Genomic DNA, 22,206 nt, shown 5'->3' with positions numbered 1-22,206 from the left:
GGATAAGTTGTAATGTCACCTTTGTCATTTCTGATTGAACTGATTTGGATCTTCTTTTTTTCTTTGTTAATCTAGCTAATGGTCTATCAATCTATCTGTCCAAAGAACCAATTTTTAGTTTTATTGATTCTTTGTATGCATTTTTGGGTCTCAATTGTGTTCAGTCCTGCTCTGGTTTTTTTATTTCTTTTCTCTGCTAGCTTTGGGGTAAGTTTGCTCTTGTTTTTCTAGTTTTTCTAGGTGTGATGTTAGATTGTTAATTTGAGATCTTTCTAACTTTTTGAGGTAGGCACTTAGCACTACAAACTTTCCTCTTAACACTGCTTTTGCTCTGTCCCAGAGCTTTTGGTATCTTGTGTATCTGTTTTCATGTAGTTCAAATAATTTTTATATTTCTGCCTTAATTTCATTGTTTACTCAAAAGTCATTCAGGAGCAAATTGTTTAATTTCCATGTAATTATGTGCTTTTGAGAGATCTTCTTGGTATTGATTTCTATTTTTATTCCACAGTGGTCCAAGAGTATGGTTAGTATGATTTCAATTTTTCTGAATTTATTGAGACTCGCTTTATGGCCGAGCATGTGGTTGATCTTGGTGTATGTTCCATGCACAGGTGGGAAGAACGTATATTCTGTGGTTGATGAGTGGAATATTCTGTAGATGTCTATTAGGTCCAATTCGTCAAGTGTTGTGTTTAAGTCCAGAATTTGTTAGTTTTCTGTCTTGATTATCTGTCTAATGCTCACAGTGGGATGTTGAAGTCTCCCACTATTATTGTGTGTTGCTGTCTAAGTCTTTTCATAAGTCTTACAAGTTCATATTTTTGAATCTGAGTGCTCCAATGTTGGGTACATACATTTTTAGGTTAGAAAAGTCTTTATCCTTTATCATTATGTAATGCCTTTCTTTGTCCTTTTTAACTGCTGTTGGTTTTAAAAGTCTGTTTTATCCAACATAAGAATAGTGACCCCCACTCCTTTTTTGTTTGGTTGGTTTTTATTTGCACGGTGTATCTTTCTCCAACTCTACTTTGAGACTATGTGTGTTGTTACATGTGATGTGGGTCTCTTGAAGACAGCAGACAGATAAATCTTGTCTTTTGATCCAACTTTTCACTCTGTGCCTTTTAAGTGGGGCATTAGACTATGTACATTCAAGGTTAATATTGATATTTGAGGTTTTGATCCTATAATGAAGTTGCTAGCTGGTTGCTTTGTAGTTTTGATTGTGTGGTTCCTTTATAGGGTCTATGGGCTATGTACTAAGTATGTTTTTGTGGCAGCAGGTATCATTCTTTTGTATCCATATTTAGAATGCCCTTAAGAATCTCTTGTAAGCCTTAAGTAAGCAAAGTTATTGATCATTTCCTTTATAATATTTTTCTTTATTTTTAATAACAGCTTTCATGAGATATAATACACATACCATAAAATTCACCCTTTTAAAGTGTATAATTTAGAGTTTTGCGCAACCATCACTGCTATTTAATTCCAGAACATCTTCATCACCCAAAATCCAGTACACATTAGCAGTAACTCTTCTTTCCTCCTTCCCCCTAGCTCCTGGCAATCACTAATCTACTTTCTGTCCCTAATTTGCCTACGCTGGACATTTAACTAATAGTATCATATAATATGTGGCCTTTTCTGACTGACTTCTTTCATTTAGTATGTTTTCAAGGTTCATCCATGTTGTAGCATATATCAGTAATTTATTACTTTTTATTGATGAATAATATTCTACTATGTGGATATACCATATTTTGTTTCTTCATGTATCAGATGATAGACATTTGGGTTGTTTTATCTTTTGCTATTATAAATAATGGTAGCATGAACACTTGTGAATAGTGTTTTGTGTGGACTTATGTTTTCAATTCTGTTGGGTGTGTACCTACAAGTGAAATTTCTAGGTCATGTGGTAACTCTATGTTTAACATTTTGAGGAACTGCTAACAGTTTTCCAAAGTGAGCTGTACCATTTTATGTTCCCACCATCAACATATGAGAATTCTAATTTTTCACATCCTCCCCAACACTCATTATTGTCTGTCTTTTTTTATTTTAGCCATCCTAGTGTGAGAGAAGTTGTATCTAATGCTGGTTTTCATTGGCATTTCCCTAATGACAAATGATGTTCAGTAATTTTTATGTCCTTATTGGCCATTTGTATGTCTTCTTTGGAGACATGTCTAATTAAATCCTTTGCCCAATTTTGTAATTATCTTTTTATTGATGAATTATTTTTTCTTTATTTTTAAAGAAACGTTTTAATTAAAGTATTAATATAAGAAAGTACACAAATCATAGACTTTCAGAATGATGAATTGTGATCGAGTGAACACACTTGGGCCAACCAGATCACAAAACAGAATATAATAGAAATAGAATATTACCTGTACTTCAGAAACCTCCTTCCTGGCCCTCCTAACTTTCACTTTTCCCTCCTCTTCTTCAAATTAACTACTATACAGATATCTAATACTATCAATTAGTTTAGCTTGTTTGGGGAACATATATATGTTCTTTTGTGGCTGGCTTCTTTCAACACTATTTTGGGGGTAGTATTCATTTATGCTATTGCGTATGGCAATAGCTTGGTCCTTTTCATTGCCATATAGCATTTCATTGTATGAATATTCCACTACTTTTTTATCCACCCTACCACTGACAGCTGTTTCACTTGTTTGAAGTTTTTAGTTATTCTACATTTAGTTATGTTTTATACCTTTTCATTTAAATTAGGTCTTTTATAGCTATTGTTAGACTTGCTGTTATATATTTGGGGTTTTTTAATACCAGTATAAGTGATATTGTTTTCTCAATTTCACATCCTAATTGTTTATAACTAGTATGTAGAAATAAGATTCATTTTAAAATACTGGCCAGCCATTTGGCTAAATTTATTTACTAATCTAATATTGTATATATGGATTCACTGATATTTTCTACAGACAAGGTTATGGTACTTGTGAACAAAAATGGTTTTTTTTTCTTTCTAATTTTTATACCTAGGATGTCCATAGCATTATCGAATAGAAGTGATGGTAACTGGCATTCTTGTCTTATTCCTTATATAACACAGAAAGCTTTCAACAATTTACCATTGAACATGGTATTAGCTATAGCTTTCTTGTAACTATTCTTATTAGATTAAGAAAATCCTCTACTTCTGAGTTTCTTAAAAACATTTTTGGGGGCCATGGATGGATGTTGCATTAATCAAATGCTTTTTCAGTACCTATGAATTATATTCATTTTCTCCTTTATCCTCTTAATATGGTGGATAACATGATTGATAGCCAAATATCAGTCCAACTTTGCATTCCTAAAATAAACACAACTTGGTCATGTCATTTATTTGTCATTGAGTTCAATTCACTAGGATATTTTCTATCATCAGTGTTTACTCAGGAGATTGCTTGTAATTTTCCTTTTTTGTAATATATTTGCTGGGTATGAATATCAAACATATGCTGGCCTCATAAAACAAGATGGGAAATGCTCCCTCTTTTTCTATTCTGGAAGAGTTTCTGTATGATTGATTTCATTTCCTCTTCAAACATTTGGTACAATTCACTCAAAAAAGCCATCTGGGTCTCTAATTGTTTCTGTTTGGTTTGGGTTTTTAGGTTTTTGGTTTGGTGGTAAGATTTTAATTTATAGAATCATTTCCTTTAACATATAAGACTACTCAGATATTCTATTTCTTCTTAAGCAAGTTTTGACAAGTTGTGTTTTTAAAAGAATTTTTTCGTTTATCTAAAATTTCAACTTTATTATCATAAAGTTGCTAATAAAATCCTCCCATATTTTAATGTTAATAAGGTTTATAGTGATGCCCCACTTTCATCCCTGATATTGGTTATTTTTGCTGTCTCTACTCTTCTTGCTGATTCTAACCAGGATTTGTCATTTTTGTTAATCTCTTCAAAAAAACAGCATTTAGTTTTGGTGCTCCTCTCTAGTATATGTTTATCCTCTATTTAATGTTAGCTTTTATGTTTATTATTTCTTTCTCTCCACCTTCTTTTTCTACTAGTTTAATGCAACCTACCATACCTTTTAAATTTACAACGTCTTCTCTCAGTCAAACTGAATGATTTGCTCTTCCAAAGACACTCCTTATACTTACTAGACTTGTGGCTCTTATAGTTCCCACTGTTTATAAACCATATTACCCTTTACCAAAATCATGCCAGTTTTCCAAGGCTTTCTCCAAATGCTACCTCCTCCAAAAAACATTCTATGTTCTTCTCTTATTTGATATCCTTTGACTCCTCATAGCTCATTTGCCCTTCTTAAGTCACTTTATAACCTGGTTTATGTACTTCATTCCATTAGCTCCTTAAAGACTTACAGCTCAGTTTTTCCTGAAAGCCTCACCATGGTGCTGTACACAAAATAGTTGCTCAGTAAACACTGGTGTTTATTATGCAACAGGAGTTAGATTCACAAAAACTAACCTGAGTAATAGCAGGAATTATTGACTGGCAACATTTAGTCAAACATGTAGAGTCAAATACATCATAAGAAGAGTTTGGGGGGAAAGGGAAATAATTCTCATCTTCTAAAAAATATCTTACTTGCTTCTAAGTGACAACCATATATCCTCCAGAGCTAACATTTGACTTGACCATCACTTAAAACTCACATTTTGCCCATTATTTAAGGCAAACAGTTAAATGGGATAAAGGGGCTTGTTGTTGTTTTATATTGGGGGGTCCAGTTGGAAAATGAGAAGATAAAGACATTTCCCAAGAAAAAAAAGCAAGCTAAAGGATAATTCTAATATTGTAAATGCACACTGCACATCAAAACACACAGTCCTTTACAAGTTTGAACAAGTTATCACACCAGGCTGTTAAAAAAAGACTTCAGAGCAAGACTTAAAATGCAGGGGGAGAAACAGGGCATATGTTGGCTGTAATGTACATATTTGGAGCCCCATTTGGAGCCACGATAACACATACATGTAAAAACGATGAGTTTTTCCTTTTAGCACAAAGTACAGCTCTGCACCTTTCCAAAAATATCACATAAGCCACTCCATCTCTCATGAGCTGCCTCTACCCATTCCAGGATGCAAATATCAGTGCACAATTTCCAAAGTAAATGTTGAAAGAAAAAACATTTGAACCTATGGGCTATCTTTAGAAAAGACAGAAAGAAGGAGTAAAGAGTGTAAGAGCTTTGAGGAGAAACTTATGTTCAAATCTCAGCTGCCAATCTGACTAGCTGCAGGACCATGGGCAGCTAGCTTATCCTCTCTAACCCATAGCTTTCTCATCTGTGAAATGGAGATAACTCTGCCTATTCACAGGTTTATTGCACATCAAGTGCTGTAGCCCTCATGTGTGGTAGTGATGTTGCTGTCATTGGGTATTACTGGTGGTGCAGGTGACATTGTTGTTGTTAGTGTTGTTATTGTTTTTTTTTTTTTTGAGACACAGTCTCGCTCTGTCGCCCAGGCTGGAGTGCAGTGGCGCAATCTTGGCTCACTGCAAGCTCTGCCTCCCGGGTTCACACCACTCTCCTGCCTCAGCCTCTCCGAGTAGCTGGGACTACAGGTGCCCACCACCACGCCCGGCTAATTTTTTTGTATTTTTAGTAGAGACGGGGTCTCACCATGGTCTCGATCTCCTGACCTCATGATCCGCCTGCCTCGGCCTCCCAAAGTGCTGGGATTACAAGCGTGAGCCACCGCGCCCGGCCTATTGTTTTTAATAGCCACAAAAGGAGCAGGGGCATATTCTTAAGGCCTAAAAGCCATCATCATAATTGCTTTACTAGAAAAACTGGGATTGGCACAAATTTCATATGAACACAGCATCCTGGGAGAAGATGAATGAAATAAACCTAGGTAGGCCCTACAGTCAAAGAAGTGGCAGCTACTTCATAGTGTCTCTTACCAGATTCCAGGACTCAGACAAGCTCATAATGGGTATTGGGTTGTGCTGAGTAGTCTAGGTTTGCCTTTGAACTCTCTCCCCTTCCTAGTTATATGAAACTTGGTAAAGTTGCCAAGTAGTAGTTCTTGACTTCACAGTGTTCCAGTACATCCCTTTCATATTTTGTGGAACTAAACAGGCTAAATTTGACCAAATACCAAGATACCTTTTAAGTGAAACTTAACCCAGCTGCAGGTCAGCTCCATGCAGAACAACAGTTATCTGCCTGGGCAAAAAGACAAAGTGAAGTCTTATTTTTACAACAAAAAATTAACCTCTGCATTAACGTTGCACCTGAATGCAAAATCATATACTTTCATCAATAGTACCACTTACACTTTAGCAACTTAGTGGAGCTCAGTCTTGCTTTGCTTACTACTTAGTTCCAATAAAAAAAAAAAAAAAAAGCTTGGTGGGGACAAATGTCACTCAAGAGGAACAACTCAAGGTACACAAGTGCCCTTGCTGACCACGGGACTGGAAAGCTAAATACCCACAATCCTCACTTCAATTACCACAGAAATACTGCTTTTAACTTCACATTATGCCTCTGGCTTCTTAATCCACTTTAGTTAACAAGTTCACCAAATCAAGCACATATTCTGAAACTTTTACTAAAACCCTTATGTCACTCATATATGTCTTCTTTGACAAATTCTGCTGAAAACCTGACAGTTTCTGCTATACTAGCAAAATGTTTGTTTTTCCCAAAGAATATCATTTAATGTTTTAAGCAAATGAGCTCTAGAAAACTCTATGTATTTTCTTTTCAGCCTCAGCTGCTAAGTTTGGAGTGAAGTTTTATGTGTCATCTCAGTAATTATTATTACTCTAAGCGTTGCGTTTTTACATTTTTTAAAAAACACAACATTCTCCCTGCCCTTCCATTTGTGATTGTTGGAGTTGTTGTAGCCATTTGCTCACAGGCAGGGAGAGGTTGCCTGAAAATAGAGCTCACATGAAGGAAGACAAGATAAGGGATAGAATGAAAGAAAATGGGATCTGCTAATATCTTTTGAGCCTCTGGATCAAGCTGTGCCTGAAGCAATATCCCTGTTTTTTTCCATAAATTTTTTTCCAATAAATTTCCTTTTGATTTTAGCCACTTTGAAATAGATTTTCCTTCACTTAAAAGTTCTAGCTAACAATGAAAACGGGGGTTGAGATTATTTGACAAGAACTGCCATTACTGTCATTCATTTTCTTAAAAAAAAAACAAATGGCTTTATGAATGACCCAAGAAAGTAAAACTTTTGGACGTCATGTTTATGTCATGTCAAATTTATAATAAAAATAAGTCACACATTCTTTCAAAGGAATTAGCATTAAAGAAAGAAAAAAGAGAAAACAAGCCTTTCAACTGCCATTCTTACTGACAGTTATCCACAAGAGCAGAAAAGAGGAGCTTAGCAAAGAATCTTTAGACACAAAGGCAAGAGAAGGAGGAGCACTGCAATACCTACAAGAAACTAATTTTCCAAGAAACACACACAGTGTTCTAAGTGCAAACTTGGAACATACCTGCCAGACCAAATCAGGATCAAAACTGAAACTTGAAGCTTCCTGCAAGAAGATAAATCACAAATAACTTTATTCACTTTGCCTCCTTTCATTTTTCATTCAGGTAACTTCAGCCCCCAGGCTCAACAGGCTGCAGTCGATGTGATGTCTGCAAAAGAACTGCCCCCAGTTTGATGCAGGCAGATGATACTTCCCATGGTTCACCCCAGAAAAACATATTTTCACAACTCCAAAGTCCAGAGGGGGTACACAAAAATCTAGAACTACCAGACTGTGATTCTAAATAGTGCTTGAATTTAGGCAAGATTTCACAGACTTTCAAAACAAATGTCTTTTGCGAGTTTATGCAAAGTGTGTATATGGGGACAGTGGGGGTTGAAGCTCACCCTTAGTTCCTCTAAAAAGCAAGAAACAAATAGGGATAATCTCTGAGCCCAATTTAGTCTAAGAAATCTCTTCTTTTTTTTTTTTTTTCAAGATAGTGTCTCACTATGTCACCCAGGCTGGAGTGCAGTGGCGAGATCTTGGCTCACTGCAACCTCCACGCCCTGGGTTCAAGTGATTCTCCTGCCTCTGCCTCCTGAGTAGCTGGGATTACAGGTGCCCACCACCACGCCTGGCTAATTTGTTTTTTTTTTTTGTTTTTTTTTTTCCTGAGACAGAGTCTCGCTCTGTCCTCCAGGCTGGAGTGTGGTGGCACAACCTCGGCTCACTGCAAGCTCTGCCTCCTGGGTTCACCCCATTGTCCTGCCTCAGCCTCCCAAGTAGCTGGGACTACAGGCGCGTGCCATCACGCCCGGCTAATTTTTTGTATATTTTAGTAGAGACAGGGTTTCGCCGTGTTAGTCAGGATGGTCTCAGTCTCCTGACCTTGTGATCCGCCTGCCTCGGGCTCCCAAAGGGCTGGGATTACAGGCTTGAGCCACTGCGCCTGGCCAAGAAATCTCTTCTTAATTTTAAATTCTATTAAGGCACTAGATGACACTGATGTTTACCCAGGGCTAAAATACAACAGGGTCTCAAGTTCCACTCACTAGGCTTAAGGGTCAGTTCAATTTGGTAGTCAACTCTAAAGCCTGTACAATATGAACTTCCAATATTCCCACCAATTTCACAGGGGTGTAATGTACAAAATCAGATGAGATCACAGCCTCCAGCCTGAGCTATACACATGGCTGAGATGACCCTCCACCAGCTGCCTCCATAACTCAATTTAGGTATGTTGAGGATAGATGCTAATGGGACCCAGACTTCTCTGTTGACAAGACAGAAGGCAGTGCTTTTGTAAGTTAACAGGCATCCAAAAAGACAACAGAAAAACTTCAGGATCCGTTTCCATTTCCTGAAAATTTTATTGCTCTTCATTAGTCCTAAAAATACAAATGCCTCATGCCTACAAATTAGCAACACTGGCATCCATGAAAGGAGAACTCTAGGCTCAATTTACTGATAATATGTGGATATGAATTTGCCCTAGAATTCAAGTTTCTCTGCCTTCCCATGTAGATGACCTAAGTGAGTTTTTTATTTATAATTTTTTGTTTTATAATAAAACATAATGCTAGAAACAACAAACTAGGATCAAACAGATTTTTCTACTTTAAAAAGTCACAAAAAAAGGTACCAATTGTCTTTGTATGGAGACATTTACCAGGAAACTACCCACCACATTAGAAGAGATGTTTCTCCTGTTTTTTCCAAAGGCCTTGGAAACTCGCTCTTTTTTTTTCTTAAATGATAATTTGGAAATAGATTGTGTATACATCCTCTTCTCCATTACTATTTGTGCTGACTGGGAGGGTGGGTGTGGAGGTGGGTGGAAGGGGGACTGAGTCACCCTTTGCAAGGAAAAAAAATCAAGTCTTTTGTCCTTTCATCTTTTCATTTTTCCTCTTTTTTTTTTTTAAGCCTTAAACAAGTATCAGGTTTGATTCCAATGTGAAGTGAGGATAAACTCTAAATTATGAACCACTGGCCTACCATTCCCCAGTGTAGAATGTTGTTTCTTTTCAAAATGTTTAAATTATATAAGTTTAAAACAACTGATGAGCCAGGGTTAATAATTATTGTTTAATCCTATTGGCATTTGGTCCCTTCAAAGATATTTTTCAAACCCATATGCTACAAATACATTATGAGTGCCTTGACTCATTTGGGACAACATAGTTTTAAAGCAAATGACCTATATTATTTTCACAAAAATCCACTTGGACGAAGAAATTGTCATTGAAAAAGAAAAACAATCCCTACTCAGATTGCACATGCCAAGAATTCAAGAGCTCGTATTAGTTTCTTTTCCCTTAAAACTTGGGAATTTGGGGGCAGATAATTCAAAATCATATGCTGCAAGAAGGATTGAGAAGACTCATTATCCTGTCGGCAAGCTTTAGAATTCTCTTGCAGGCCCATGGTGACCAGCAAACTCCCTGAGTGTTAAACTTCAGCGTGGAATTTTCAGATTGCAAACGTCTTAGTTATAAACTTACTGTTTCTTAATGGAACACATTAAATCATGAATTATTATTGAGATAAATGCTTTACTATTTGCATCCTTCTGGCAAAAACTATAAATAAAAAGATTTCAAATTTCTAGATACTAGCAAAGAAACGGAGTTTCATTTAGACAAGTTTCTTAATCATAGATCACGGCTTGGTCATGCTCATTTACTTCACGATTCCTTAAATGCCCTAAATCCTCTCAGAAGGATTTTTCATTTCTTTAAATAGTGTATCTCTATGCCTGCGCAGCTAAATAGCATACTTTGCAAGTACTTAGTAAAGTGTTATTCCTTCCAGACTTGGTTAGGAGAAAATACTGGGGTCACAAGAAAGTATTATTTTTTGAAAAGTATATTTTGCTGATAGCATAATTTTAATTATTAACAATACCACTGCATGTAAAATAACTTCCCTTTGCCAACTCTTAATTTCTCAAAGGTGCTTTTTATTGTGATGTGAATAGGAGGAAAAGAATTATTATAGTTTAAAAATTTTACTTTTAAAACACACACAAAACCTCCCTAGGATTAGACATGCTTTGCAAAGGAACCCAGCTCCTTTCAGCCAATGGATTCTTGAGCCCTTTATTCTTTTGCCCAGAAAAGCCATCCTAATTAAAGGACCAATAAATTAAATGTGCCCAGGAAGGTAAAAAAAAATCCAGAAGTAAAGCACCCAGCAGGGAGCCTAGAGAAAAACACAAGGTTCATTTCATGTTTGTATTAGGCACCACCAAGTTAGAACAAACTCCCAAGGCATAACTGTTTCTGACAAAAGTGCACAGTTCCTACCTTCATTTCGATGACAGTCTGGAGAGCCTTCGTCTTGGCTGGCTCCGGCTGAAGTTGGCTTCTTCGGTGCAATTCCTGGGGAGGAACACGATAGAAATAAGCCTGACGGTTCATCCTTCCGTTACACCATAACCTTTACACAGGTACTACACAGCCTGCTGGGTCCTGGTTCCCCTTGCACAGACATAAACAAGCCACAGGTGCCTCTTCCCCCACACTCTTTAGCATCCCTCCTGCATGGAGCCTGCGTTCCGGTGAAAAGCTCCTGGCACATGCGCTATTTCTGAAACTTCCATCAATAATTAATGTCAACTGTGACAAAGCCAGCAAGTAATCATAGTCCAAATACCGTTCAACACTGGGGCTGATGCCCAGCCATCAAATCATAATTTACTAAATTACATTACTCTGTGCTCCCAATACAAACACAGCAAGGAAACAGAGGAAAGAAAATGACTAACGTGGTTGCAAATCTGCTGCATGCATGGCATTTTGCTACCGAGGCAGGTTTGAAATGAGCAGTTTAAAACCATTTCAGTACAACTGTGTCACTTTTGAGAGTGATCTGATGAAACCCTGTGAATCTCTTGCTTCCGAATTTACAGTTTCAGTCCTTGTTTAAAATCACATCTGTGGGTGATATATTTATGTATCATGATGCCAAGAAATTAAAATTGGCATTAGTATCAACAGTGTTAGAGGGGAGAAAAAAATTGTTAAAGCCAGATGTGGACCCAAAAAACCCTGGAACATTTTTTTATGATGAACATTTCTTTAGGTAAAAAGCAAACAACAGAATTACAACTTTTATCTTGAAGGTTGCTTTTTATATGCTTCTCCTCAAAAGAACAGTTCTGTTGAGACTTTGAAAAGTTGTCTTAGCAGAAGAGAAGAGATAAGGACAACGTGTGTTCAGATCACACTTGGATTTTCTTAACTATCAACAGTTTTAGGACAGTGAGCAATGGCAGGAGTAATCAAAGGTGCTCACACATACCCACGCTGGTGATTCAGGTCACCTATGGAATAATTCTATCAATACTTACTTCTGCTTCCACAAAAATCAATTTAGAGTCAACATGGGGTAGTTCTAGACTTTCAGAACCACTGGATCACAAACATTTACTTTTTTTAAAATGGAGTTAAAAAAGAGGATCAATATCATTTCTAGCTTTCTGCAAGTAAAGGCATTTAAAATTAACTCTACATCCACCATTATCATCTACTATCACTGTCACTTCAAAAAGATAGGACATGGGGTCAGGCATGATGGCTCACACCTGTAATCCCAACACTTTGGGAGGCGGAGGTGGGCGGATCATGAGGTCAGAAGATTGAGACCATCCTGGCCAACATGGTGAAACCCCGTCTCTACTAAAAATACAAAAATTAGCTGGGCATAGTGGCGTGTGCTTGTAATCCCAGCTACTTGGGAGGCTGAGGCAGGAGAATCCCTTGAACCAGGGAGACGGAGATTGTAGTGAGCCGAGATCACGCCACTGCACCCCAGCCTGGTAATGGAATGAGACTCTGTCTTAAAAAAAAAAAAAAAAAGATAGGACATGTTAATGTAAAAGCTGTCAGAACGCTCAAGACACACAATAAAAGATAGTCCTATCCAGGATAAGATAAGCAGGCAGTCTTCTGCCCACATCCTATTATGCTTTTCTTATTATATTTGCCAGTGGCCCAAGAAATCTTACAGGTGGACCATAGGGCACATGTCCAAGGACCAGTGTGGGGGAGTTAATGCTACAGCTCTGGACCAGGAATCTGAAAAGAATATTTTCTTCTCAAATTCATCACTGGCACAAATCAGCAACCCTGTACAAAGCTCTTTCTCAACCTCCAATTTGAGAACTATACTTCCTAACTATTCAAAATGCTCTCACATCAGTCAGGATATTTTTTCCCCTAACATATCCCTGGGAAGGGATGAAGTCAGCCATTACCAAACATTTATGAATAGAGAAACAGAAAGAGATCATGTGTCCCTCTAGAGGCACTGGACTGCAATCATCTGGCAACACTACCATTTTTGGACTCTCTGGACATGGCAGAGATTTTCTGAAGGAAGGACCCTAAAGGCAGCTGTCCTTTATTGAGCATCTGTGATGTCCCTAGCACTGCTTCTCTCGTTCAAGCCTCAGCACTACCAAATGAAGAAGATGTTGTATATGGTGAGTACCGTGGACTGCTGGAAATTAAAAAACCTGCACCCCCATGGCCAATATCAAGCTACCCAAGTGGCATCCCTGAATGCAGACTTGGGAAGGGAGACACAGTAGCACCCCCATTGTATGGTATTTTCTACCACACAGACACAGTAAATGTAACAACCTCAATATCTTAGATAATAGTAAAGTGTAATAAGAAATTAGGAAACTATGAGTTTTTAATATAATTTATTTAATTATGAGTTTGTATATTTAATTTGTAACATTAGTTATTAGAACAAGTTTCCAATCAATTTGGAGTAATGTGATGGTTTTTTTCCAGCTTTCATGGGTTACTACAATCCAGTGCCAACACAGCATCGGGTGGATCCCATGAGATTTCAACTTCCATAAAGAAAAAATCTACTTGGTCCTCAACATTACTTCCAAGATTGCTGGAGTTCACTGGACCGGTAAAAACTCGTGGACAAGAAAACAGAAAGTAAGTCACTTGTCAGAGTTTCTCTGTAGTAAGTGTTAGAAGAAATTCATTTCATAGATCACCCATTCTGATACCAGGTGGCATCAAAATCATCTTTTTAAAAGCCAGGAATGCAATTCATAATAATTTCATACCATAACCAATCCTAGTTCCAGAATAAAAATTATAATTTGAGGAGAGAGGTTAAGCTTGTATAAAACAGGGAAAAATAATGAAGAAGCGACTAAGCAACACAGTGAAAATAAAAACCATAGGTAAAGGCAGGTGCTCTTGTAATTTCTGCCAAACACGAAAATATTGTCAAGGGTAAACATGCAACAAAAAAGCTAAACTTGTAGCAAGAGTTATGCAAAAATGGAAACAGAGTTCTCTTTGCTATAATTATACAAATTATATTATAATACAAACCAGCTAAAAATCCTGATTGGGCCCTTACCCTCTGTGTCACTCCTTTAAAAATAAAATAAAATCTCCAATTACCCAAGAATTGTAATTTTCTTAATTACAATATTTTTCAATCCTGACTTCATAGATTCTGAGGCTCACCTTGATTCCTAAGGTGTCAGGTAAATGAAAACTGTAATCTATATCCAGACAACACGGACTGTCTGAAAATCCCATCTCACACACTTCACCTATCTCTGAGATTTGGGATTATTATAATACTCACTCTGTGGCAGGAGACCAGTTGCCCAAGGAAGGTTTGTGCTCCTCTTCCATACTACAGAGTTGTTGCTAGGAGGCCCCACAACCACTACCTAGATGGGGCCATGGGACTTATTTCCGGCCAGTGGAATGTGGTTAGAAAATGATGAGTTCATGTCCTTTGTAGGGACATGGATGAAACTGGAAACCATCATTCTCAGCAAACTATTGCAAGGATAAAAAACCAAACACCGCATGTTCTCACTCATAGGTGGGAATTGAACAATGAGAACACGTGGACACAAGAAGGGGAACATCACACACTGGGGACTGTTGTGGGGTGGGGGGAGGGGGGAGGGATAGCATTAGGAGATATACCTAATGCTAAATGACGAGTTAATGGGTGCAGCACACCAACATGGCACATGTTTACATACGTAACAAACCTGCACATTGTGCACATGTACCCTAAAACTTAAAGTATAATAATAATAAAATTTAAAAAAAAAAGAAATGAGCAACGCAATCACCTTTCATAAAAACTTCCTAACTAGTCCTCAACTCTCCCTCTTTTTCTATCTACTAGCTAGAAGTGAAGGACTTCAATATCCAAGAAGATGGTATAGCCTCAAGATAGAAAAAGCCCACACTTCTGAAACATCATCTGAAAGGCTGCTGAAGACCTACATTGCATGGTGATATGAAATAAAAATAAACTGCTATTAAGTTAAGCCTATGAGCTTTCAGGCTTTATCTACAGAGATCCCAGCTCTTTCTGCTTTAAGAACTGCAATGGCTACAAGGCAAAATAATACCTTATTAGTCCTGTATTGTTTGTTGCTTTTGAATCACCAAAGTGATTTTAACGTGTGATTGCTTGCCAAATTTTCTAAACAGACAGTAGGATGAATTGGTTGCTGGAGGCTCCAACTGCCCCTAACCATCTGAGCGATGCACCCATTATGCACTAATCCTAAACAACTAATGAATTTCCCCAGCAGCATTTGATGTCCTCTCATATAGGTATAAATGAGTATAAGATTTAACTTACTGTGATAGTTTTCACATGATAGTATTATTAAATCATGAAGTGCAATGGTACTTAAACTTTTCTGAGTCACAGATCTCTGTAAAAATCAAACAGGAGGAGTGGATTCTTTCTGGAAATGGACACAAAAGCACATGCAAGCAAAATGGTGTACACCATGTCAGCTGGTTCACAGAGCCTGGATGAGCACCCCAGAAGTTTATCTTTGAGCCACACTTTGGGCTGAGAACCACTTATTGAGAGGAAAGAGCACTGTACTAGAAGCCAAAAATCAGGAGCCTGCAGTCCTAGCCTGAGACTTTGGGTATACTGCTTCCCCTCTCTGATCCGCAGAATCAGGAGCTTTATGCATTGGTTTCTAATGCTCTTCCAGCTCTGAAATTACCCAGATTTTTAATAAACAGCTGACTCTGAAATGAGGACCTCCAGCTGGTATTTCTAGTCCCACCTATTCTCACTTTTAAAAACAACAGAAAAAAATAAGAGAAGAAAATTGGCAGCATCACAAAATTTAACATCTCACTGTGACATCAACCCCCACATTATATATTTTCCTGTAATTTCATGACAAGGTTGGCTTTAGCTAGTGCAAAATTGCTAGCTCCTTCAGCTGATCAACATAAAAGTATATGAAGAGCCTAGAATTTTGAGCATGAAATCTCAAGTGGTTCATCAGAATGATACTTCTTGGCGTTAATGAGAGTCTAGAGTCTAGTGAGTTAATCTGGATGGACACTAGCTTCCAAGATGAACCTGTCAGAATAATGTTCACACACACCACATACTTTCTTCAACAGACCAAATAATAATAACAACAACTAAAAACTTAACTTTCGTTCCAAAGGTAATTATTACATTTATCCGGCCTTTTCCCATTATTGTTCTGTAAATCTATTACTGTATAACAAACTACCCCAAACTTAATAGCATCAGACCACCACCATTGTATTATGCTCATGAATTCCAGGTCAGTTTCTTGCACATGAGCAAGAAACTACATGGCCTTTTATTACCTAACCTTGAAAGTCCTATAGCACCGCTTCTGTCATGCTCTTTTGAAGCAGTCACAGGCCTGCTTCCTAAAGGAAAGAGTGCCAAAGAATTTGAAGCCATGTTTTAAAATTGCCACTATTATGGACCAACACCAATTGGAGGAATCAACAGGAAAGGAACATCATAATCTCAAACATCAACTCATGTCAGTCTTAAGACATGGGAGATTCAGATGTTCAAATAATAATTTGATACATGGGATACAAGAAATACAGCAGTGAACCAAACAGACCAATATCCCAGCCTTCATAGTTGTTTGTTTTTTTTAAATTCCAGATTCCAGTGGAGGAAAAGGCACGATAATTTTAAAAGGAGACTAAACTACATTGTTATAAATGTTATAAAGGAAAATAAATCAGAGAAGTAGAATGGGAAATACTAGGCAGGCACGAATCAATTACAACTTCCAATAGGATAGTCAGAGAACGCTTCATGAAAAGGTGATCCTTAAGCAAAGATCTAAAGCAGGGGTGTCCAATCTTTTGGCTTTCCTAGGCCACACTGAAAGAAGAAGAATTGTCTTGGGCCACACATAAAATACACTAACACTAATGATAGTTGATGAGCTAAAAAAAAAAAAAAAAAGTCACAAAAAAATCATAATGTTTTAAGAAAATTTATGAATTTGTGTTGGGCTGCATTCAAAGCCGTCATGGTAGCATGCAGCCCATAGACCACTGACTGGACAAGCTCCATCTAAAGGAAATGAGGGAACAAGCTGTGTAGATATTCCAGGCAGAGAGAACAGTGAAGGCTATGTGTGTGGCTGAAGTTGCATGAGGGATGGGGAAAGTAGAAAGCCAAAGAAGTGCAGGGGTGGGTGGGAATGAGAGGATGAGCTCCACATTTGGAGTCTGTCATGAAGACACTGATTTTACTCTGAGAAAAATGGGAAGACATTGGAAGGTCTGAGCAAAGGCAATCCATGACATGAGGCACTTTCTTAAAGGATTACTCCCAATGTTGTACTGCAGCATGGTTTTGGGGTAGTGGTGATAAGGACAGACCCATCAGAGCTAGTTAGAGGTAACTGGAATAATTCCTGCAAGGCATGATAGAACCTTGGACCATGGTAGCAGAGTGGAGGCAAGGAGAAAAAGTTGAGTTTAGATATGTTTTGAACATGAGGCGGACTTGGCTTCCTGATAGATTGCCTGAGGACTAAAGAGAGAAGCAAAAGATGGCTCCAAGGCTCTTAGCCTGAACAACAGGAAGAATGGAAGTGGACCACCAAGACAGGGAAGATTGGGAAGGAAAGGTGGGAGTTATGGGAACTAAGAGTTTTGGTTTTGTATGTGTTAAGTTTGTAATGATATTAGACATTTAAGTGAAGGTGCTAAGTAGGTGATTAAATAGATGAGTCTGGATTTGAGGGGAGAAGTAAGAACTACAATGACAACTTTGGGATCAGTGAATAGACAGTATTTAAAACCTAGATGAATCAACTACGGACTGAGCATAGAAAGAAGAGAGATCAGAGTATTGAGCACAGGGGTACTCCAAGAGTGAGGGGTCAGGAAGTCAGGAGCAAGCAGCAAAGGAGCCTTGAGAAGGATAGCCAGTGAAGTAGGAAGAGAATGAAGAGTATGGCATCCTGGAGATCAAGTGAAGCAGCTGTGTCCATAATGAGAGCGTGACCATCATATCAATTGCTACTGAGAGATCAATAGGATGAAGCCAGAGAATTGAGGACCTGGACTTAGTCAAGGTCATTAGTGACCTCATCTAGAGCAGTTTGGGGGATGGCAGGAGTGAAAGTCTAACTAGAATGTGCTGTGGAAGAATAGGAGGAGAGAAGAGCCTCAGGTTACTAAATTTGCACAGTGGGCTATTTAACCAATCATTCATTTTGTCAAAACTCTGCCTTAGATTTGTACACCCAAGTTCATAGCTGCATTATCCCAATAACAAAAAGGTAGAAGCAACCCAAGTGTCCATAGATGAATGAATGATAAACAAAATGCCATGTAAACATACAACGGAATATTATTCAGCCATAAAAGGACGGAAATTTTAATGCCTGCTACAACATGGATAGACCTCAAGGACATTATGTTAAGTGAAATAAGCCAGTCACAAGAAGACAAATACTGCATGATCTCACTTATGATAGGTATCTAGAGTAGACAAACTTATCGAAATAGAAAGTGAAATGGTGCTTGCCAGGGGTGGTGATAGGCAGAAATGAGGAGTTGTGTAATGGGTACAGAGTTTCAGTTTTGCAAGATGAAAAAGTCCTAGAGATTGGTTGTACAACAATGTAAATATGCTTAACACTATTGAACTGTACACTTAAAAGTGGTTAAGACAGTAAATTTTATATAATGTGTATTTTACCACAATTAAAAGTTTTTCTAAAACAGAAACAGAAATTGTTGAAGACAACCTTTCCCATCTCTATCCTTTCAGAGAGTAACCATCATCTTGAAGTTGGTGTCTATCTTTTTCATGCATGTTTTTGTGCTTTCATTACGTATGTATGTCCTCATAAATAACATAAAGCTAACAATACAGTACGCTATTTTTTAACTTACAGAAATACCAGCTGTCTATTGCACAAAGCTTTTTTGCATTTTGGTTTTTACCCAACAATATTTATGTTTTCAAACGTTATCAATGATATTAAATAAGTAATTCTATAAATAAGTGTTTCCTACTTTTTTTTCCATTACAAACAGTGTTTCAATAAATCTCTCAGTACATGGAGGGGTGGAGAATCAAGTGTGTTTTAGGTATCTTAAATGCACAATAATTCTCTTCTTCCTAAAACATACTGTTATTTCTGTTTGGAATAATACTCCACCCCTTTATTCCCTTTTGTCCACAGAGGTTATCAAACTACAGCCCACAGACCAAATCCAGCCCACCATCTCTTCTGGTAAATAAAGTTTTATTGGAACGCTGCTATGCGCATTGATTTCCACATTATTTATGGCTGCTTTCATGCTGCAATGGCAGAGCTGAGTGGTTGTGACAGAGAACATATGGCCCTGCAAAGCTGAAAATAGTTACAATCTGGCCCTTTATAGAAAAGTTTGTCAACCCTTTGTCTAGGATATGTTCAAAACTCATACTAGCCAATCTCAAGAAAAAGAGTTACTCCTCAGGGGGTAGTTTAAAATATGTCCACAAATTCTTCAACATTCTCTTTAGTAAGGTAAAGCCTAAATGTCTTCTCCTTCACTGTAGACTGGACTCAGTAACTCACTTCTAACAAATAGAATAAGGTGAAAGTGAAACGTTTGACTTCTGAGGCTTAGGCTTAAAAGCAATTATGGCTTCTTGCTCATATTCTTGGATCACTTGTTTTGGTAGATGGCAGCTGCCACGTCATGAGGATATCAAGACATCCTATGGTGAGGCCCATGTGACAGGAAACTGAGGCCTCCTGCCAAAAGCCATGTGAATGAGCCATCAAGAAAATGGATGATCCAGTCCCATTCAAGCCTTCAGATGACTGTGGCCCTGTCCAATGGCCTGACTGCAACCTCATGAGGGGCACTGGGCCAGAACTACCCAGCTAAGCAACTCCCAAATTCCTGACCTACAGAGTCTATGAGATAATAAAGGTTTGTTGTTTTAAGCCATTAAATTTGAGGTAATGTGTTATGCAGTCATATATTGCAAATACATCACAGAAAGGTCAATAGCTGACCCTCTAGACTAGTCTAATATTCCATACCCTCAAGTACGCTCTCATAGCATTGTTACTTTTCCTCCATGTCATTGAATATGGCCGCAACTTTACACTAATTTATAAAATTAATTAATCCATGTCTGTGTATATCATGGAGTGGTAAACTCCATGAGCACAGTGACTCTATGCCCATTACATGCCCAGTAATTAACACAGTGCCTGCCAACAGTAGGAGCTCAACACTGATGGATTGATTAAATGAAACAGTACAAATGACACTGTATGTATAAGCCTGGAAATCCTACAGTACTTTCAACCAAAAGGAGTCTGCTGTGAAGGATGATAATAGCTAACAGTTACTTACACGTTGCTATGTGCTAAGCACTCTTTTAAGTATTCAATAAATATTAATGTGTTCAATCCTCAAAATAACCTCCCTAGGTAGGTATTATCACCATTTTATTACCACCATTTTTCACTTGAAGAAACAGAAACAGAGAAGTTATTAACTTACTCAAGAAAACCTTACTGAACTGTACTGCAGAAATTTATCCCAGGCAGTCTGACTCCAGAGCCACTGCTCCTAATCGCCTCACTGCACTGCCCCCATTTCACCACTTGGCTTTGAGTTGATATTTGAAGTTGACACCTCCATTGGCTTCTTTCATGATAGTCACTTCCCTATTTCTCCTTTGATTCAGTCTCATTTCCCATTCTTTTCTTCAGTATTTGAAAATGAAAGAATTTTATCATAACAGCAGTTGTCTGAGACCCATGTCCATATTAGATATTAAAACTTGAAAGGCAAACATGGTTGGCACACAGAAGAAGTGGGGCAAAAACAAAAAACACAATTACTTTCAAATTTTAATAACCTTCTCAATCTTTGACCAATCAAGCGTTTATAAACAATAACCTAAAATATTTACATAATAGAATTAATAAGTCTAAATTAATAGACAGTTACACTGAACTTTGGATCCAATAACCTCCATTTCAAGACTCAATGGAATATTTAAAGATTGACCCCATACCAGGCCACAAAGGAAAACCTCAGATGGATTCCAAAAGGCAAAAGTTAATATACAGGCTACATTCTTTGTCCATACACAATAAAGCAAGAAGTTAAAAATAAAAGTTGAAAATAAAACCTCACTATTTGGAAAATAAAGCTCATAAAATCTTTAAATTCATCCTCTAGAGTGAGATCCTGTCCACTCCACTTACTAGGTGCATGACCTTGGGCAAGTTACTAGATTTTCTCTAATACTTGGTTTCCTCATGAATGTCACGGCTATCTCATCGGGTAGAGAAGTTGGGATAAATATATGGACTGACACACAGTATACAATCATCATTGAAATGTATCCTTATGACTGTTTTTGCTCTTTAATGATTAGTGTTCCTGACAGCACATTGAAGAAGGCAGTCTGGCAGAACACCTTCCCTGCCTCCTTGTTCTGTGCTCTGACACTGGCTAGCATTAATGCACTGCCACTGGGTCTAATTGAATAATTTTCATTTAGCAAAAAATCCACTATTTGCCAGGTGGGACACACAGAGAATCCCTGCCTTCACGGAGCTTATGTTCTAGTGCATGCATTCTCAACGAGGGTGATGTCATGCCTAGAGGATTTAGGGAACAGCAAGTTTCCCAGGGTTGTTGGAGTGGAAAGAATGCTGAGGTGAATGCTGAGAGATGAGATCCAAGAGGTAAGGGCTGCGGAGGGGGCAGAATGTATTAGCCCATATATAAAGATATATATAAGAATATCTTTATATTCTTATAAAGATATTCGTCTTACACAGAAGGCTTCAAATTCTAGAGAGACAGGGAAACAGTTTCCATGGAAATAGATAAATACAGTAGGAAGTTATTAGTAAATTATTTTTCAGCTGTCACAAGTAAATGGACATTTGGGAGCCTAAAACTATGCTCTCTGAATCTCTGTACATGTACATCTTTCTTTAATTTGTCTTAATGGATAATGTGCTCCTTTTGCTGAATCTGCATTAAAGATTTTTTCACAGATTCATCTTGGTCCTTTAGATGTTATGGTCCTGGAAACTATAGAAATTAATAGAATGAAATTATATTAATATTTGGCCAGTTGTGTTATGTTAGCAATGTCATAGGGAGAAACAATAAAATTTAGTTATGTAGTTCAATAATTATTGGACACCTAACACATGTTAAGCAATGCAGAGACAGCAAAGATAAATGAAACACCATCCCAGGTCTCAAGGAACTTGACTGTCCAATGGAAAAGGGAATATATTTCCTGGAATATAAGACCACAAATGTTAATTTCAACAATAATAACAGCAGCTATAACTTACACAATGATTATCATATGGAAAGCCCCATGCTTCCCATCTAGTGCCTGATTTGCTCTGCACAGC

At 37.7% G+C, this 22,206-nt stretch overlaps 1 protein-coding gene across 7 annotated transcripts in view; it reads right to left on the bottom strand.

The window, feature by feature from the left end:
• ERC2 (ELKS/RAB6-interacting/CAST family member 2) overlaps positions 1–22,206 on the bottom strand; it is a 980,330-nt gene that overhangs the window by 665,913 nt on the left and 292,211 nt on the right. For all 7 annotated transcript variants that reach the window (XM_063645317.1, XM_063645323.1, XM_063645319.1 and 4 more), the window contains one exon: positions 10,763–10,837. In XM_063645317.1, coding sequence (XP_063501387.1) covers positions 10,763–10,837 — 75 coding nt within the window. The remainder of the gene's footprint in view (positions 1–10,762; positions 10,838–22,206) is intronic.

This window comes from Symphalangus syndactylus, chromosome 1 (assembly GCF_028878055.3).
Source record: "Symphalangus syndactylus isolate Jambi chromosome 1, NHGRI_mSymSyn1-v2.1_pri, whole genome shotgun sequence".
In the NCBI taxonomy this organism is placed as follows: domain Eukaryota; kingdom Metazoa; phylum Chordata; class Mammalia; order Primates; family Hylobatidae; genus Symphalangus; species Symphalangus syndactylus.
This window is presented reverse-complemented; position numbering and strand designations above follow the sequence as displayed.